The sequence below is a fragment of the Ptychodera flava genome, chromosome 10 (genome assembly GCF_041260155.1).
Source record: "Ptychodera flava strain L36383 chromosome 10, AS_Pfla_20210202, whole genome shotgun sequence".
NCBI classification, from domain to species: domain Eukaryota; kingdom Metazoa; phylum Hemichordata; class Enteropneusta; family Ptychoderidae; genus Ptychodera; species Ptychodera flava.
Window position 1 is genome coordinate 41,030,668 of NC_091937.1, and position 21,630 is coordinate 41,052,297.

Consider the following 21,630-nt stretch of genomic DNA (forward strand, 5'->3'; position numbering starts at 1 on the left):
TCTAATGTTAGTAATAATTAAACAAAATCTAGAACCGTTTTGTCGTATTTTATGTCTTTAATTTCGAAAAAGTCTAAAAATGTATGAATGCCATTAAATTTTCGTAGAACAAGTTGGCCTTGTAATGGGGTAGGAGCTACAACTGTTGATAATTTGTTCAGTATTTCTATGCAATGTATCAAACACAGTTTCTTGGTGACAGCATGCTGAAAAACACAATATTCAGTTTGTCAACAAAGCCTGTTTGTCTAAATATTGGTGATAATTGAATGATGCAAATGCACGGTACACGTAGGCTGTGTTGGCAAGCTGATTTTCAACTGAGACACAGCTCATTGGCATCAAAAGTACTGAGACAAGGATACACAACAAAAAGACTCGTTAGGACTTTCAAAAAGTTCTACGGTCGATACGACGACATTGTTGCCAAATATGACACCTCGGTCACACAAATGATTAACGACAGCATTCCCGGCTTCGACTTATTACAGTGATTCATGTATCTTTTCATAAAATATTTAGAAAATTTTAGGACCAATCCTGACGGGTGTAGCATGCTAGCAGGGTACGCTTACCCATTCCGGACACCTGGTACCAACACTAATTATCAGTGGTTCAGGATGGTCCTACTTAAATTTGTAAATCACAATTGTCCCATGGACCTGGTAATGTATTGCCTTGAATAGAAATGATTATTGGACCAGTTTAATGTCATATTAGCTCTGACTCTGATGTAGTTCAAGAAGAGTTTCGGTCATAGGACACTCAATTGACAGTGAAACATACATCTTCTTGTACACAAGATCCAGCCCGAGAGCAACACATAGAGGACCAGGGGACTAACAGTTACCATGGATTTTTGAATTCTGGCATATGAGAACAATCAATTATTAGAGAAAAAAGATGGGGTCACCATACTTGATCTTATACAGATGTACGATGAAAAGTCAGTTTTTCTAAAATCACTTAAAATCAATATATAAAACCATTCATTTCAAGTTCATGCAGTGAATGAAATTTTCACATCTCATTGCACCAATAACACAAAAGTAAAACTTTGAACAGTAAAGACTTTAATTCAAATGGAAAAATGTGTGACTAAATGGAATCTTTATTTTTTATCAAATTTGCCATTATTAGACCCAAAATTTCTGAGATTAAAACATTAATTTCATGGAATATTTTAACCTTCCAGTATTGTCAATTTTGTAAAACATTTTATAAGTGGCATCTAACAAGTATATGTCTTGTACTTTTGAAAAAAAAAATTCGGTAGGTCACTGTGCTTATTTTTTCACAATTTGGTTAAAGCGTAGCTAGGAATACACAATTTTTATACTCTCTCATGACTGTCATTGTGTGTGCTTTTCAGCTGGTGCCATTGAACTTGCCAGAGTTGGATAAACTCAAGTCGGCTTAGACTGAGAAATCCAAAAAGTTCACTGATGCATTTAAAAATGAATCAATTCAAGAACTTGCCCAAGGTATATGGCTCTACAACCTGCTGATAAGAGGTAGTGTTGAACATATGCGTGCAGAACGACACATTACATATTTTTTTTACTCTGCGTGCATTCCTAATAAATATGCGGCTAAATGGTAATTGGGGGGACTTGAAAATTTTTGTGGGTATTGAGGGGGGATCTGAAAAAAAAGATTTCAATCGCGATTCCTCCAGCCCCCCCTCCTCACCATTTTGTTGAACGCGACCTAATGAAACTCATGAGCAAAACGATGCAATTTCAGACGTTTCAAGTACCCAACACTTGCTATACACCAAAAAGTCGTTGTTGATTTGAAATAAGTACTTCTTCTAGGCTTGTATTTCAGGTGTTCGCCTACATGGACACAAATAGCCAAATGTATCAGGGACAATATCTTCTAAACATGTTAATTCGCACTGACTGTATACGAGCATCATGTTCGATATCAATGATATCAACTCCAGCTTACTGAATATTTAGCTATTTCTCTATCCAAGGAAAAAAAGAAAAGAAAATACGAACAAGCCAAGAGTTCAAATACCACTGATCGCAAATGACGTCATTTTCTCTCTCATTAATATGCATAAATAAATATTTGTCCGCATTTTCCCCAAGAACGATGAAAATAAAACCTGCCAGTGTTACAATTGCTACTTAAAAAGTCACACTAATTCGTATGAATTTATGGGTCAAACTACAGGCTGCAACTTGCAACTGCTCATGCAATAACAAAATTTGTACCAATTTTAGGCAGCGCTGTCCTATGTCCCGCGCGTGCAGCTATGGTAGCAAACATGAAATCGCGATCAACGCTATTTATCGAGGTGTTCTCGTAGTGTGTCTGTGCGTCTGTGTCCGTGCGTCCGATGCCATTTGTCACTCATTGTTTCCTATATCGACCGAGGAAAATACTGACTTCAAAAGCTGTCGGACTTTGGCCATTTTATGCAGACTGTGTTTGCCATGAGCTTCTGCCCATCGCAGTTTTGGAACTTATCAGATCGCAAAGTACAGGATGAAACATTCAAATATATCCTTATTCTAGTGCATAATGTAGAATTTGAACAAAAAATAATTATTTGTCCGCATTTTCCGCAAGAACGATGAAAATAAAATCTGCCAGTGTTACAATGGGTACTAAAATTCTCACAAAGTGGTATGAATTTATGGCTCAGACTATACAAGCTGCAACAACAACCGTGCATGCAACAACAAAATTTGTACGAATTTTAGGCAGCGTTGTCCTTTTTTTTATGCATATTAATGAGAGGAAAATGACGCGCGTGACATCGGAAAACGCTACCTAAAATTCGTTCAAATTTTGTTGTTGCATGTGCGGTTGTTGTTGCAGCTTGTAGTCCGAGCCATAAATTCATACGAATTAGTGTGACTTTTAGCATCCATTGTAACACTGGCAGGTTTTATTTTCATCGTTCTTGCGAAAAATGCGGACAAATATTTATTTATGCATATAAATGAGAGAACAAATGACGTCGTAGGCAACTTGCAAATAAATATGTAGCATCTGAAAGAACACCATTGCATTACAGTACCGTCTTGTGATTCTGTGTATCGACTGACTATACTTAGCAACATGGGGTGATGACCCTTTATTTAACCAGATATGAACTGAATTGCCTCGCGTGCACATTTTGTAAAGTACTTCTTGGGGTATTGGCTTTTATGACATTACATTGTTTTTATTCCCGAAATTAATCCAATCTATCTAAATTTGACATTATCCCCACTGTATTACGCAATGAAAAAAAGAAAAGAAACCATTTGAAAAATTATGATCCAACAATATCTGTCGATGCAAGTGCAAATGGCTGAGCAGGCTCTTAACTGGCAGAGGTCGCGTTGCGTATAAATTCTGCATATTTCACATATAATTGCCATGTAGAACGAGTTGACCTACTTCACAGTATCTCAATGCGCCAAAAACGATACAATCATCTGTGCCGCGCCGTGTAGCAGCAAAATGAGTTCGTGACCTTTGAAGTACGCGTTTCAAAAAATAAATACCCATGGGAACCTGCTCACCACGCCACGCAACTCATGTACAGCTGACTATGGTGCACTTGTCAGGCGATGGTCGATGATTCTGGTTATTGCCTATATTGTCAAGTTCAATGCCTAATTTACGGAAACACGAACTCTGTCTAGTGTATTCGAAGCTCTGCGTACAGGTTGTGCACACGGCCTCTACCACGTGCTGTCCTTGGACAGTGTGGTACAAGCCGTCGGCCTACCACCGTACCGCCGGGAAACGCAGACCTATTGTACGCAGGAGCATGGCAGGAGCTAGCCTACTGCTCCTGATTTAACATCAATGCCAACATGGAAATCTCATGAAAAATTTGTCATTGTTGGTTCTGTAGCTAATACAATCTTGAAAAGCAACTTAAAAGACACAGACTGTTATTTTCTCGATCCGCTATCTGCGGACTACGTGCTGAAGTACATTGACTGTTCATGTCAACGATCGTTTCTCCCTCTGCAGAGTTTCTGTATCCCGTTCAACAACGCTGTACCTCGATCACACGATAGTGACGCTATGTAGCTGTGCAGTATTGAAACTTATCATAAAATGGCCACCTCGTCTAACAGTAACACGTATTGTCAGGATTATCGTACGGAAAAAAGACTGCAAAACTAAGACTTATGAATCTTCATCAGAATTGAACACATCATGATTGTACACGAGTATCAACCGTGAATGCACGTTGAGCTCGGCAGTTACACAAGCATGGTACGCTACATGCATAGCCCTACGAGTATGGCGACAGTGTCCGGCTTTGGCTACGCCGGGGGCTACGCCGCCTACCGGAGGTGGGAGGCGGCGTAGCCAAAGCCGGACACTCTCGCCATACTCGTACGGCTAGCTACATGCACTGCCGCGATGCCGATCGTATGCATTCCAAGGCCTATCCCGGAATTTGTTTCACAAACAACCTCAAAGGAGAGCAAACATACTTCTATGGACAATGACGAATACGTTTCTTGGCGAAGCAAAATCAAAACAGTGCAGCAGTACATGAAGTAGGTCATGGCCTTGGACTCTGTGCACGAACCTGATTGGACACTTCAATACCTTTGACCCAAAGTTATTATTCATCAGCACTTCCATGCCATGAGGCTAGGTAGAGAACGTATTACGTACGCAGTGTACGCTGTGTGTTAGGAACGCACACAGGGAATGCACAGCGTACACTGCGTACGTACGCAGGGCTAGCGAGAGAGTTGCCGACATCGACGGTTATTTACGAAAAAAGAATAAAAGACTGGCATTTTTGGAAGCGATCGAGTAGCTGCGGTAGGCAGGGATATGACTTGGGCCCAAGAACGCTGAATTTCGGCAGTAATTTGGCTTTTTACGTCAAGTCCAAAAATGGATTTGAAGTCACCAACTCTACGTACGGGTCTTTGCAGGGCTGTGGTGAGCGGGGCTATTAATAGCTGTAGCGGAACACACAGCATCGTACGCAGGGCTAAGAACGTATGTACTCATTTCTGGCGATCGAGCAGCGAGGGAAACAATCAATTACCAAGGATGAAGCTAATTTGCTAAACGATATTTTATCTTGAATAGTGAGTTGAATGAGTAATAAAATATCATATTTTTAATGTTCAATACGAGTTGAAACACGGAGGGACCGTGGTTGAAACCAGAGCTATCCAGCTGTAGCCAACCTGGACAAGCACATTTCACAGCGCCCTCAAACAGTCGATTGTTTTCACTTGTCATACGCGGCGTAACAGAAAAATTAAAACTTTCATAACTTCATTAATATCCAAGCCACGCCCACCAAAACCTTTTCAGTTCTAGCCATTTGAATTCTGAAGATGTCTACCAAATTTGACTGAAATACGTTCAGCCGTTTTTGAGAAAATGGACCAACAGACAGACAGACACACAGACAGACAGACATCGCTGCGACATAACCTCGCTGCGCGCATGCGCACGCGAGGTAAAAAGTGTTTACTTATCCGATGGTTGAGTAGTTTCATGACGCCAATATCCTTGACAACAAAAGTATTTTACATCATGAAAGATGTCCAAATACGACCCTATAGTCTCTCCCTTGCAATGGTTTATAAACATTTCAAAAAATAATTTCACTCTCCTTATTAGTTTCAATATGAAATGACATTAGAGTACTAATGTTGGGTTTGTCATTGTCGGATAAATTTATCAGTTGCAGGATTAACATTTTATCATGGAAGGGGCTAAACATCTTGCGTACTCGTGATAAACCCCTTGTAAAAATTCGAAAATGAAATAAAAATACAAATGGTATCGACAAGAATGCACATGTGTTTTCATAAGAGTAACACCCCCCCCCCCCGCGCAGTTTATCCCGAAACTACTAACAACGATGTACGTCAAAAAAAAAATGCGCCGCCTTCTTTTCAAAAGTTATCAAGGTCACTGTTGTTAGCGGCATTCAAATTAACATGTAACCATTCAATTTGTATTTCATGATTTTTTTACCCTGATTGAAAAATAACGTGTTCATCGTTCTTGTTGCGTGTTATAAGTATCTAAATACGCAGCCCTGTACTGCGATGTGCGGTCTACTGTAAACAGACACACACGCGAAATCTATTCTTAATTACAAAACTATTTATTTGAACTTACTCTTTAAAAAATACCGATTACAAAGTTTATCTCAAGTACATTAAAATCATTCAATCTTCATACCAATGAACAATAATTATTTACAACCGAGACTTTTCACATATCAATTGTGAGCAGCAAACGTAAGTGTTTTCCAATATTAACTTTTATGTGACACAGTTGCCATTCAAAGTGCCAATTTTTTATTCAACATTGTTCGGAGCTTCTAATTTTGTTAATTGGAACTTAAAGCAATACAGGTGGACAGAACGCTCCATATCACCATTGTCCATGAATCTTGGATCTCGGATAAAAGTTAATTTTTCTTAAAACTGGTGTGGCACATCCGGTTTGAAAATTGATGGGATAAAAAAATTGTACACTCACATAAAAATCACGATTATCAAAACATCAGACAACGCACATGCAATGCCACGTTTGACACCATAGGTAGATATTACCCATTGGAAAATTTTACATCATATTTACATTGAGTTCCCTCTCAGAAAGGTGTAACACGGTGTTATCAGAAATATACGAGCGATGTACAGCTTGAAATTTGCTATGGAACCTTTTTAGCTAGCAATTACAATGTTTCAATACATGTAAGAAGCTAGCTCAAGGTTAAGTGGGAGTCTTGAAAGTCGACACGCAGGTGTCATAGATTTCCTTTTTCACTGAAACACGGCAACAAATATCATGTGAAAATAAAGACATGTTTGCAATTATTATTCTCTTCAGCAACCATGTTTCATATCCCATAAAATCCACACACTGACAACCGTTTACGCTTATCGGACAACGATACAGATACATACTCCTGCCTTTCACGATGGACTGTTTTCGCTGATGTAACATTCCGATCATTGTTCTATTTCTTTCTTATCCCGTCTTCAAGACAGCAACTTATAGCCAGTGTATAGATAATAAAACTGATGAATAGAATCAAATCCGAAATCATTGGTCCTGTAGAAATCTTACATATTTCAGCTAGCGATACCGTTGCATACTATTCCAGCAGAGCGATGCCTGGATTTACTTCGTCCAAGTCATAATTAATTGTGAACTGTGAAATGTACGGCGCTCTTGAAATTCCAAAATGTTTTGAACTCAAGTATATCTGGCAGTCCACCTCCAAGTACTTTAAAACTTACATAAAAAGTAATTTGCGTCTCTATCGAAGACTGTGCTCAGAAATTTAGTCGACCTGCCAGGCGAGTCAATAATTAACCCTATAATGCCACTTTTCCCGCCATTGCGGAAATTTATACATTATATTTTCATTTTATGTACGATTTTCGCCGCATATATTGTGAGCTGAGCTTTTTCGATACCCAATCCAAAGTTCACACGCTTGCAAAAATAAAATGCGTTTAAATCGGCGCTTCCATCGATGAAATAACGCCAAAAGGCAGTGTTATGTTAGGATTCGTTAACCTCTCCCTGTGAATCATTCTTCAAACCCAAGTGCTCGCAGACTGTCTTGCAACGGAAACATGTACATTGCTTGTCACGTGATTATTGTCCGAAACGATGACGACAGTTCTTCCTTCAGTGTTTTCAACACCCATGCTCTGTTGAAATAATAAAAGTGTGCGAATACTTAGAAATATTTAAATATGATAAATATGCCTTTCTGTTTTTTACGGACAACATGGATCTGTTTGTTATGCCAACGTCTATAACTACAATCGTATTTCTGTAGTTGAACTTTTATTGACCCGAAAAAGATCACGTGAATTAAAGAAGGAGTACCAGTAGTACTTTTTAATTTAAGAGGGCGCTGCACCCAACTCAACGTATTTTGCTCAACAAATCACTTTTTTGCAAATATTCATTCAATTCTAATCAATTCCTTAACCTGAGATTAAATATTGTTGGGTTCACCTTTTAGCTATATCAAACAGTCGTAAGTTGCATGATAAAGAAGTATAAATTAATGCAAATGTATGCAAATCATGCAAATCTCTTTCCTCCCAATTTCAAAATTTCCAAAGAATTTAACTCCACTCTGGCTGGGTCAAATTTTCTGATATTTTCACATTATGTTCTTTAAATGTTATATATAAAAGGACTATTTTGTTTGGCAATGATGTTCTTACAATTTGAATAAGAGGCATTTTAATTTTGCTAATCATGATTTTAATCAATTTTATTGAGTGTAAGTCTTTCAACCCTTGCCATTTTAGAATGAGGATAGATAAAATAAAATAAGGTAAAAATAAAATAAAAATGAAATGCAAATAAAATAAAATAGTCGTTTTTTTTTCTTCATATACTCTTCTTTCAAGTAAAGTATTACTTTAAAGAAATAGCGTAAATATTTTGACTGAAATTAATTTTTATTATTAATATCAACATTGAGGTTTAGAACCCAAAATATACACCCACTTCATCCTTCGAGTAAACTACTGCTAACATACTAAACTTTAGAGTCTCTGCTTCTTGAAAATATATAGTATGAGGGGGGTTTCTTGTCATCTTTGATGTAGAATATTGATTTGATAAAAAAAACTTCGCAACATTCAACTCCGCTTTATTGAATTGACTGTTTCTTACAGACGTATATTTTGACCTTGTTGTTAACGACGAAAGTTGAACTCTCGACAAAAAATATTTTTCTCTTCAATGTTGCCAATCAACTCAGAAGTACCGTGAAAGGTGTCAATCATTCCAGTACTCTGTACACTTAGGTAACACGGGAAATAGTGACCCCTGATAGACCTATTGACAAAAAGTTTTGAAAGGTTTTTATAGTTCAAGTGTCGTAGTCATGCCAACGATATTTATTCGAAACCAACACGTATTGTTAGATAATGGAGCTTATTCCTAATGACGTCACATGTCTACATTTTCAATACTTTTATTTAAATTTGAATGTCTGTTATCTCTTATTATTTTGACTTGAGGAAATTATACGTAATATGTTTGGTACCTCTCATTTGTTACCGCAAACGTTACAAATGGAAATAGTGGTAAAAATATATGAGAACCTTCAGGGTTTTCATCACAAGCAGCAGCTATACATGGAAGAACAAATGGGGTGGGGTCGAATTTCCGTGAGCAGCGGCCTCAGTAGTTGTGAATGCAATGCCATATTTACAAACGTATAGACATTTTTTGACAAATGTGTTTTGGATATGGTGTGGTGTGTGGTCGCGTGTGTGTGGTCGGGTGTGGAGGTTAGTACATTCGAAATCATCACTCAGTTGTATTTCAGTCGATTTGATTCAAACTTAAGACAGAGAACAGTATACGGCACTATGTAGTTTACTGTACTGGCTTTGACACAAAATCGTGATCTGGTGGTTTTACCAGAATACACTGATTATGCAGCTTTGGGTCAATCGTGAGTTGTGTGACATGGCATAGTACGCGTACCCACTCCGGACACCTGATACCACTACTAATTAGTATTTCAAGATGACCATATGAATTGTCATTGTCATTTTTATATTTGTTCCCTAGACCTAGTAAATTATTTATTTCCCTTGAATGATACCGATTATCGGACCTGTTTTGATGTAACTTTATACAAGAGACTGTAACGGCTGTCACTCGAAGGTGCGTCAGATGATACAGTTCATCGTTGGCATACGGACGCTACACAATAACATACATATTCAAGTCAATTTTAGGGAATATAATCAACTTTGGCTTGGTGGCTGTTCCTATACTCCACTCGAATGTACCTTAGGCAGTTTATCAAAGTTATCTCAGAAAAATGTCCTTTGTACTTATATGATATGCAGAATAAGTTGCGGTTGAAGATTAAATGGCCAAGTGGGCGTGTTCATCTTAAAAGCACAATACCAGTATCTTTTTATGATATCGGTTTACAGGCGACAGCTGATGGGCCGTACGTGATAAAATCTGCCTGTTTGGAACTTTGTTTTATGGCATATGTAATGAGAAGACTTTGGTGGCAGAATTCACAGACTCATAGCAAAATGCCGTGCAAGACCCTAATGATGCCATGAGAAAAAACGTACAGGGGAAAGGATATACACGCACTGGCATATAGAACAATGATGAGTTTTTCCAACAGTTTGATTAGATCGCATACTTCGCGACACTTTACAGCGTGTTGTGCAATTGTTATATTGAGATAATATGATTAAGTTTGAATTATGACCGTCATTTACCTGTCGTGATCTTTGTCTTCTTTTACAGAGAAGGATGCCGATCACTGCCAGAGTAATGAGGCAGGATACTATCGCAACGACTGTAGATGCCGGCACGACTAATGACACAGATTTTGTTTGTTCTGGTCCTCTTTGTGTTGGCGCCATCTTAAACTCTAAATTTGATTTTTCAGTTCCTTTCCGTTTTGGTATCACTCTCGCCTCTGTTCTTGACCTTTTAGTTACTGCTGACGTTGGAATGGCTTTCCATACTGATCGTAGTTTTTCAGTTCGCTTCTGTGTTGACGTAACTTTCCACGTGGATTTTGGTATTTCAGTTCCTCCTCGAGCCAGTACCACTGTTGATACTATTTTCGATTTTTCAGTTACTGTCGGTGTTGTGCCTTGTCTAGAAAGCAAAGACACAGTGTAATTGTACTGTAAGAAAAAACCTCGTCATGGATTTGTCGTGTTGTTGTTTTTATATCGCCCCTCTTCTTGTTGAACATGTATATGCCGCATAGACTTTGTATACATCAAAATGGTCATTTTGCAGCTCGACCAATCTGTTCATGAAGATAATGCTATGTTTACTGTTCAACATAAATTTCCATAAATAAATAACATACCTACTTCTATCGTGATGGACATGCGTTAGATTGTGTTGTGTAGACTACTGAATCAACAACTTTTGACCTTCCAAAATAGACATATAAGCGTCTTTTACAGGATAAATAAGAAACTTATATAAGCAAACTAACACCTTCGGCGGAATTCACGGCAATTTTAAAATGAAATTTCTGCCATTTTGGTTAGGAAGTTAGTTTTAAATAGTTTAGAGACAACTTACGCTTATCGGCACAGTCTCTCGTGGGCTTATCTCCCTGGTCACCTGCAAAGGGGGAAGATTGAAATCTAAGAAGTGAAAGATGTCAATATTGAATAAGTGATGCAATGCACATTAGCACAATTGGATTAAATCTGATGTAGGAGTGTGTTTATCATTACTTCCATGTCAGCTATCCCCGGCACTCTGTACGGAAACGATGCAACTCAGAAGGTAGAACACGCCACGGGGACACATATTCACACTCTCAAATTTTACAACACTTTCCTGTTCTACCTCTTATATTGGCTCATTGTTGAAGTTCTTGGAGTTATGTAATAAGACTTTCACCGTTTCATTTTTGTGAATCGAAAATTTATTTTTCCCATACAGTTAATAACATAGGACTGTGGCCGTTTTGAATCTCATAGTATCGGTAAATTAAGGTATTATGTGTTTCTGGTATGAAAAAACCCCGATTTTCAGTCTAGATTTTGAAAGGGATTGTTGAAAGTTTCTTGAGGAAAGTTTGAGCACAAGTTTAATATTTTTTCTTTTTTCGATGCGCATACTACCGTAAGACGAACGTCAAAGCTTAGTAAAGTTTGTCCCACGGGAAGAAGAATTAAAACATTTATTGTGAAATTTTCGAAAAGTATTTCACTGGAACTCATTGGCTCATCTGACGTAAATACGAGAAATTTCCTCCATCTCGTTTTTAACAGCTGAAAACATAAAGTATAAAACAATCGCACTTTTCGAGGCTAGAGAGCATTTACCTCCGTCCACGAAAATTTTGAACCTTTCTGACGGTTGGTGGACAATCTTGCCACTTTCGTTCAGACGTACTTTGCTTTGGTCAATCAGACGTACTTTCATTTGATACGTGCCAGTATCTTCCGGTGCAATGCGATTAATTTTGAAAGTCACATTGATTTTATTTCCATCATAACTGTAATAAATGCAGTATCCTAGGTGACAGTCTGATGAATTCTCGTCTACTAACTGATGTTTGATCTGCTCATTTCCATTTACTAACAACAGGTACACTTCCACCTCCAGCCGTTCACTAACATTGGCCCGATTATGCTGGCTTTGTAGTTCAAGAGTCTGCAGTACTTCGAATTCGCTGCATACTCTAGCGTGATATGTTTTCCCATTCCCTTCTGGCTGTGACGTCATAGAAGTAACAGCGGACTCTAAATCTGTGGACGAAAACCGACAAAAAGATTTTATCAAATCCAGGCAAAACAAACAATATAACACAACACAACCACATGAGATTTACCAGTACAATTTTGGCGAAGCCGTCACTCCATCGGTATATTGCCAACTCTGTAATATCAACATAATATTGTTCACAACAGGGACTCAAAGTAATTCATGACTGTCCTGCAATACCAATTCATTCTTGGACAGCAAACAGTTTCTTTGCTAAAAGGAAAATTTTACACGCTTTTGCTAAAAGCCAAACGGGCGGGCATGGAGTAAGAAGTGGTTGTTTTCAGTGGCCTTTGTCGACAGGGAGGGGACATTCTTGAGGGGTAGAGGGCTGTATACGGAGCTTTTGCGATTTGAAGAGGACCGTGGGGACCTGTTGCAATGGGAAGGGCGCCTGTGTGGAGTTTTTCAGTAAGGAGTGGGGAGCATTATGGGGCGGGAGGAGAAAATGTTGACATCATCGCGGGAGCGCAGTTGAGGACAGTTTCCACACAACGCTTCAAATTATCATTTCAGTCAAGATACCACAGAATGATAAGCTTATACTTACAGGGCCAGTAATACCAACTTTGATGGTTTTTTTCACTAATTATGCTTGTAATATCAACTATACTTTCTTTTTCTACTCCCAACGCATGTTGATATCCACAAAACTCAGCTGGCCGTCTTAGCCTCTGCATGTGTAAATTATTTGCCTTGTTATTGTTTACAATCGAATTCTGGTCCGGACTAGAATTCAAATGTGAACAATAGCAGTGCGTTTTACTCAAAAAGATGCCATGTTGACAAGCGTGGGCGTTTGGACATTCTCTTGGAAGTAGAACAAGAACATGCAATTAACATACAACACCAAAATAAGGAAAAAACCATCAAAGTTAGCAATACTGGCCCGTTTACATATCAATATCTCTTGAAATCGACAAGACGAGCTGCCCCGAAAACTGGTTTTTGTCTGGCCTTATTCCGTGACCCACGCTCATTCAAAAAAACGACAAGCCATTACGGTCACGCTGCCTGACCTATTTGGAGTGAAGAAATAAGTGGACAGGAGCTGAAAGGTTAAGACAGTACATCTTTGTTGAAGAGCAATGATCCACATAAAGTATACAAACTTCAAAATGGTGAAGAGGTGTAATATTTTAATATATTGCACCAGTTCTCATACCAACAAAAGGCAACTTTAATTTTATACTAAATTTTTATTGTCGTTTACCTTTTTTCGTCAAGATAATGGTAGAATGTGGAAGATGCTTCAGGTTTGTATTTACGAACAAAAGTTGAACGCAAACAGTTTGACGTAACGAAGACCCAGCCATGGGAACCAGAAGGACAGCACTGTCAACGCATGTGAATATTTCTACCAGGAGCTATTGATTTATAGAATGATAAAACGAACTTTGGCCTTTCTTGTTTGCCACTTCCGTGTATCTGACACAATCTGACCCTTGGCAAGATTGCGATACAGCCACTCGTAAAATGTCACGACATGGGACGGCCTGCCGCCTTTGTGGCTTCAGGTTACCCAGGATCGCGTAGCGTTACACACAGAAGCACAACGGGTTCAATTGTCACTCAAACAAGCAGCAGCCGTGTCAAATTGTAAGAGAATCAAGGGGTGAGAAACTGTAAAGACCTAGAGTTTGATAATATCGCCCTCTGACCGATGATAACGAATGACTATTCTACTTGTTTATGATATATGGTCGTGTCCTTTAAGAAAGTTATTCTACTGTGCATGTTGAAGTTTTGAAATTCCAATGGGTTACGAAATTCTGACAAATCCTAAGTAAATGGTGATTTTGCCAAGCTGTTGGGTGTGATGGCCTTAGAAACTTCGGAATCTGCTGCTATGTGCTTAATTCATGGAAACGCATTGTGATTTCAGTTCAAAGGTTTGTTGATCTAACAGCCACTCGCTACAATCCTTCATGCATGCATCCGTCCCCAATGTCTGTAAAACACGGACATTGGCACGCTAAAATGACCGTTTCTAAGAAACCTAGCCAGTGACTCAAACAAATTTCACTTTGTCAACTTCTAAGGGCCAAGGAAAGTGAACTGGTGAATTGTAGGTGACGATACAATGCACAAACATTCACACGAAGTACAGGCCTTTATAAATATTACAGTAAATCACTCACGTTGAACGATGATAAAAAGGCCAAACAGGTGTATGCACTTCCAAATAAGCCACGCCATTGTTATGCTGAGCAGTTGTACGGTAAAAGTTTTACATGGCGGTCTGATAACCATCAATGAAGTTCACTATCTAGTCCACGTGGGCATCCGGACCATTGACCATTTGACGTACAGCTCACGTTGATAGCCAAACGACGCGATGGAGGAACTTTGCTGGATGTTGTCTCTCGCTGTGTTGAAACGCCAAAACCATCGAAACTCTTGACCACTCGACTGGAGTGCTGTCACGTGACATTTTCAATAGGTCACTCGTGGTGTGCGCACTGGTATTGGTACGATCATCACGCTAGCTGCGTAAAATTATACCTACGTGGACAAAAATCAAACGCTGTCCAAAGATTGCTGATACCACTTTCGTAGTGATGTTGCCGCGATGATATTTAAAGACAGTTTATGGGTGAGGTATTACCAAATTAATCATGTCAGTATGTCAAACCACGCCCTTTTATCATTTCCCGGTAAATTATGTCAGCTTGGTTACCATTGAAATATGATGGCACGAGAAACTTGGCTCAACCTGGTTTCTTTATCACACAATCGCCACTGGAGAAAATAGTGAAACTAAAGTTGGGCCGGACTAGGCTCATAAATTTACTCATCCTTACCTTGACTCGAAGTCATGACATGTAATCATTGAAAGACTGTATCATACACAAATGACAGTTGGGACAAGTTGCAGCTTGTTCATTTAATTATTGACCAGGGACAATATTGTGCAGCGCTGAGGGGGAGACGGGGTATTAAGTTCAGGGAGTGGGGGCAGATAAACGGCGAAAGAGTGGCTGCAGTAAGATTTGCAAGCTGACTAGGAATGAAGTGTATCGCTATTCGTCCAGCGAATGAGAATTAGCATGATATCTTATCATTTTGATCGCTCAGCCATAGTAAAACGGCAACCTTTTAAGTAAATGTCTTGATCGATGATTGCCTGGTACAGGAGGAAGGCTGCACTACACTTGCTTGATGTTTTCGCCAACAAGGGCTGAAGTTCGAGGTATTGGAAATGTCACCATGGAGATAAGGTACCTGAATATACAATTGTAATACTCGGTGAACCATTTGACATTCTAAATGGTGTGGACGATTTTTTTAAAGAGAAGGTACTCAAATTATAGCTCAAGGCAGATATCTATGAAAAAATCAACCTGCGCATGACTTGACGAAAAGGAAGATGTCAAGGTGATGCGAAACAAAAACAGCAGGTTTCTCCTCGTCACTGAAGCCTGGCGAATTACTTTGGCTCGTTAACTCAGTACGTACATGCGAGCATATAATGTGTTATGTTTGTTGCCAAAAGTTACACTCTCAGTCCTCGAAAAGGAAGAAGTGTGAGAGAGACGCATTTCATTTGAATTTCACGATTAAAAACAGCACGTATACTCAAGACATCTATAAAATAAAGTCCTAATCCAAAACATGTAATTTTTGATGCACGATAATTCTCATTTTTAATTTCATTCATTGGCCGTATGCAATATGATTGGAAGAATCAGACAGAGACAAAAACACAAAACAATAAACTGAAGTCATCTTGTAACTATGAGTATCGCATGGCTGTTTTTTTAATCTTACATCTCCAGGTTGATATTGCTTAGTAGTGTGGTAAAACATTTGTTGCGTAGCAATCTTCCACTTTTAGCAGTCACACAACAGTATATCAATATACATACCTATTGGCTTCCAGGGAAAATTCTCAGGAAATGAGAACTGGAGAAATGCAAAAAATTGAAAGAGGTCACCAAGTTGAATAAATACGGCCCAAGTGCCAAGTGTGGCGCAAATAAACTTGGAACACCGAAGTCCCTATATACATAGGAAAACCGCTGGCGATATCCCTATATCGCCAAGTGATTAGCCAAAGCAGTATCGCTAGTGAGTTAGATCATCTTACAGTTTGTTTATCGAAATCACTGCGGGGTGCCCATACTGTGTTTCATAGACAAAAAGCCATAGCAGAGGCCGTTCAAATTGCGTGAACGATGGTACAAGAAAGGATTGACGTTTTGAGTAAAGTTACTTGGGTAAATTTCGATGAGCAGGGAACCTGTTGAAGCAACCGTTTTGACAGACTTTCCCTCAAAATGAAGAAAGAGTGCAGGTGAGAAACGGTAGGTGTTGTCATGGAGTTCGCTATCGTTTGGCTTCGTTTCGTTGTGCCGGCGTGTCATCATATTAAAATGCCGTCATTTCCACTATCTCACAAAAATTGTAAATTACGCCCGGCATTGTGGTTAAATCTGTATTTTTAACTTTCATTTTTATAAAGTGATCAGCTTACGTTGAGGTTTAAAATGTGCGTCTCTTTCTTTTATGTTGTACATGGACCTTTAGGCCTATTCACGTTTTTAATACACCCATCGAGCGATGTAATATCTCGAACATGTACTTCGACAATTTCCATTCAAAGCGACAGTGTTTCCTTGAGTGAAATTCAAAGTCGCTAAATTTCTAATTTCGTTTCGAAGAAACCGGTTTGTCCATAGACCCTCGTTTCTCGAGGATCTATGGTTTGTCGACCGGTGTAAAGTAGATGCATATTCTAAGTGAGGAATAGACGGTTGTGAAAAAAACCAATTGTACCGGTACGTTACCGGTATGTTATCGGCCGTGCACCGATGCGAGTTGCTAGGTAAAACTTCCTGGCTCTGACGTTTTTTATCCGACATGTCGTAGCGAAATTCTGTGAGAACTAATACTGGCAAGGTTTCGGTTTTCGGAGAATTTCAGTGTATCAGCTGATTATCAAGTTGAAATAAAGCGCGAGCGTGGATGGTCCGACTTGTTGCTGGCGCACGGCGTGGCGCATGTGGCGTGGCGGGGAATCTATGTTACAAGCATCCAACTGTCGGCCATAACCTCTACGGTCGCCATCGACGGCTTTCGTGATTTTGAAGAATAAAGTAAACCGTAGATAAAGCTGGACCTTTTCTCGGCTTTGTTTCTGAAAACCTCTCCTCAGAGGCAAAGGCGACGTAAACCGTGTCCGAGTCTCGGCCTTGACATGACACAAGAAAGTCATAGTTCAATCACATTTATTTGCGTGCGTCATACAGATGATATCATTATTCATAGGGGTATCCGCTTGAAGTGGGTACATACTATTCTCAAGAAACGTACGATGAAAAAGGACAGGCTAAATAAAAAGGTTTCAATCATATCATCAATTGCAAAGAACGCTGAAATGCTGCAGATTTTAATCGCTATGGCAAAGTTTGTTTTTTGACCTCAACGTTATCCGATCGAGAACGTAAACTTGGTTTGACCCAAAGTTTGAAAATGTGTTTTCTGATCTCCCGCGGCATGGCCCGCAGCCTAGCCAGTGACGTCGACGTTTCGTACTTCGAATTCTGAGAGCTACATCAAATCGCCGCGATCAGCAGACAAGAAATTACTATTTTCAAATCGCCATCATCAAAAAATTACAGAGAAATGAGACAACACGGTGAGAAAAAAAGGCATATCATCAATGATGTTGATAACCTACATTTTGCTTCAAAACGGGTACCTTTTCAAACCACCCAGATTCCCGATACCAACTCGCCCGAATTCAATTGTTGGGCGAGTCAACGATATATTTTTCCTGCAAACGTAAACAGACTTGCACTGTGCACTGAAAGGAATAGTTGGCGATATCTTTACCGAAACTGAAAAAATAGCTAAAGAAGTAGCCATCTCTCAGGCAGTACACGGCCAAGGTAAACCTGAGCGTTCATATTCGACTATATTATTAATGGAGCATTTTCAACGAAAACGGCGATGTCCAGGCGATGACTTATTTTTAAGTTGAAGAAAAATGCTTAAAATTTTGGTGTGTTAGTCAATCTATCGAAATATTTTTGTTCTAACTGATAAAATCATAGACAGTCTCGATTATACCACCATAATTAATATTTACAGACTAAATCGACAGGGGGGGGGGGGAACGCGGTACGAACGAACGTGTAAACTCAAACAACGGGCGAGTTGATTTCGGACCAATATGACTAAAATCAGATGTAGGTTCCTGGTCATTGAAATTTACCAACGTAACTTTACTCAAAACGTCAATTCTTTATTGTACATCGTTCACGCAAAATGAACGGCCTCTGCTAAGGCGTTTTGTCTATATGAGACACAGCATGGGCACCCCGCAGTGTTTTCGATAAACAAAGTGTAAGATGATCTAACTCACTAGTGATACCGCTTGGCTAATCACTTGGCGATATAGGGATATCGCCAGCGGTTTCCCTAAGTATATAGGGACTTCGGTGTTCCAAGTTTATTTGCGCCAGCAGTAAACGACGCCACCCGATAATCTTCCAGGTCAAAGAAGGATATCAGGGCATCAAAAGGGCGTCGTCTACACGACCGAATAGTGGACTTTGACATGATAGCCTTTCCAATAAACATAACACGCTACTAAAATGACACAATTGGTATGGCTGATACTGAGTACTTAAGTGATGCAACATCGTACCATTCATCTACAAGCCAAGGCCTGTTTAATGGGCTTGATGACAGAGGCATTTGTTTACGCTTGTCTGGTAAGCGAGCTAGAGACGCTGCAAGGGTCGCAGTATCAACAAAGTCCCTCTTGAGTTGCTTCACCCCTGGTACAAATGCTATCATCCTCAGATACTAGTGATAATGTGAGACGTTATCAGGTTTGATAAAAAAAAAAAACGCCGATTCATCAAATGCGATGCTGATGGTATCTCACATTTCGTGTTGCAAAGGTGTTCTGAGGATCCGGAATTAGCTGTGCCACTCGCCATATTGTTGAACATAGTAATATGGCATGGTGTTTTCAATCGTTTTCTTAAGAAGGCAAATATATTTAAATCCAGTCGTTGTTATAACCTAGAAAACTTTGTTCAAATAATGCATAAAGTCAGAATTTCAGCGAGGGAGATCATGTCTTGCGAAACAATTTTTCAGCTTTCTCAAAATAGCAGAATGTCTCTTATCGTAGCGGCGAACGAAAACCATTTCTTTTAGGGGAAGGAATATAATGCTTTTGTATAATCCCACGCAAATCCACTGAATATATTATGCAATGGATGCGAAGTCGTGTGCATGCATGATTCTCCAATAATATTGTAGTGTGTATGTGCGATGTATGATAGTGAGCATGCGTGCGTGAGTGCTTCACGAACTCTACAACGTGTTGAGCGGTCTCAGTCAGAAAAATGTAACAACTTAGCCGGCTATTGAACCACTCTTTTTTGGGAGTGGAGATTTAGCCGACTGGTTCTGTCTCTGGCCTCTCAGCTAGGCGACTGATGCCGTATGTTGTGGTTCGAATCCGATTGAAAACTATCCGTATTTATTAAAGGGAAGGTGTCGTCGGAACTGCGCGTGTGCGACTTTCTTGTTTACAAACATGTATATCATGCATTATATCTGGCTGCATCACGTCAACATAGCTGCAACGGTTAAATTTTACAATATTTATTGTTAACAAACATGTTTTAACTTTCATCAATCGCCAACGTACCCTAGGTACAGTGTTTACATCTGTCGTAGGGGTCCATGGTAACCTTTGAAGCAGAGTTCCGACGACACTCTCCTTGAAATTGAGGGAGTTCCTGAACTAATATGAGGAGTTACCTTTGCAATCTTGAACTTGGAATATACAAAGCTAGTGCGTTAAATATAAAGTAGATAAACATTCTTGTTTTGAGACATTTATTATTTCAACACTTTATGGTTATATAAATTCTTGCTTGTCCATATTTTATGTAACTGTTGATGTTTTATTCTGGTTTCCTGTTTGTAAACAAGTTGGTCTAATAATGGGAAGAAAACATTTGTAATTACAAAATATGAAGTTATTGAAATATATTTTGATATAAATAAGTTCTTTCCGACCTAAAATGCAATATCTGGCGGAACAGAATGTATTCCAGCAACTAACTGATTGCGGAAAGACTTTCACGTTGAAATTAAGCAGAAAATACATACGTTTGAGCTAAAACGTATGCACCAAGAAAACCACATACATGGCTGAAAGTGCAAATTAATACACAGCAATACTGATCATGACGAACATAGGGAAATAGCTTACATCTCATATTTACAATAATTACATGCAGTCATCTCTTTGATGTTTTATTAAAAATACATTTTGCTGTGTCATCCATAGTTAAGTATCGATTAAAAACAAAAAACAAGAAAAAAGTTCAAACATTATGTTTATTATAGTCAGCGCTAGATGTAACCTTGAGCAATATCGTTGTTTTCTTCTTTATTTCAACAAATTGTGACTTTGAAGACTACAGCAAAAACAACAAGAGCGGAACCTAAAACAGATTATGGGTTGATGCTTATTCTTTTTCTCATGTTCATCTTACTTCATAAAAGTATTTACTCTCTGAGCAATGTTCGCTGAAAGTGTTCTTGAGCGAAATCGGCTCACAGCGTATGGAAGTGAACACAGGGAGAAAAAGTGATATATACAAGTCACATAAACATATCATCCTAGCCTAGCGACAGTCTATACTGAAGCTCTGCAGAAATTGCCGTTATATTGCATTCCATGGCACCTTTGCTAGCAGAGCGCTGACAGTCGTAAAATCCAACAGGAAAATGTACCTTTTTCGGCAACGTGATATAGGTCATATAAAGTTGTACAAAAAGTCAAATTTGGACCATTAATCCACTTTAGACGCTGACAACTCAGTCATGCCCGTCTATTTGCTTGTCAATCAGTTTATAAAGCAAGGTACAGCATGGACTGTTGTTCGGTAATTCTGCAAAAATTAATGTTTTCTTTGCAACGTCTAAAAACAGTCATGTACTCGATAAATGTATACTAGAAGAGATGACATATCCAAATCCTAATAGACGCCCGTGGTAAAGTATTTCAGCAAAACGATTTCGGTATCTACTTTCCACGAGTTCAGACGGCGAAGGGTAGTTTCCGCCTATGACGTCACAAGCTACTCTTACACTTGGAACTATTAACAACCGCAATTTTCAAAAGTGTATCACATTTTTTAGAACTTCACATTCAACTTTTGAGTCTCTGTCAGAGTGCTTTCTGACAATTGAAGTCGACCAGCCTAGAGAGTCACAGCTCTATAATAATTGTGTTCAGTTCTTCCTGTCGGTACGGGGATGAGATACTGCACCAAGCGCGCACGCACTTCAAGAGAAAATGCAGAGTAAAACTGT

General features: G+C 39.1%; 1 protein-coding gene across 1 annotated transcript; it reads right to left on the bottom strand.

Annotated features, from left to right (window-relative positions):
• Positions 1-6,091: 6,091 nt before the first annotated feature.
• On the bottom strand, positions 6,092-14,707 carry LOC139142789 (uncharacterized). Its single transcript, XM_070712957.1, has 5 exons — positions 14,418-14,707; positions 11,835-12,260; positions 11,080-11,121; positions 10,251-10,638; positions 6,092-7,679 (listed from the first exon to the last, which is right to left on the bottom strand). Exons 1-4 carry the CDS (start codon positions 14,527-14,529, stop codon positions 10,616-10,618), a joined length of 603 nt encoding a protein of 200 aa, XP_070569058.1. The 5' UTR covers positions 14,530-14,707; the 3' UTR covers positions 6,092-7,679; positions 10,251-10,615.
• Positions 14,708-21,630: the final 6,923 nt, after the last annotated feature.

Coding starts and splice junctions, on each gene's coding strand:
- LOC139142789 (XM_070712957.1), bottom strand. CDS start 14,529: ATGGTTATCAGACCGCCATGTAAAACTTTTACCGTACAACTGCTCAGC. Junction 12,261..14,417: donor CCTTTTTATCATCGTTCAAC/GTGAGTGATTTA, acceptor TTTCGTCCACAG/ATTTAGAGTCCGCTGTTACT. Junction 10,639..11,079: donor GAGAGACTGTGCCGATAAGC/GTAAGTTGTCTC, acceptor TTTGCTTTCTAG/ACAAGGCACAACACCGACAG.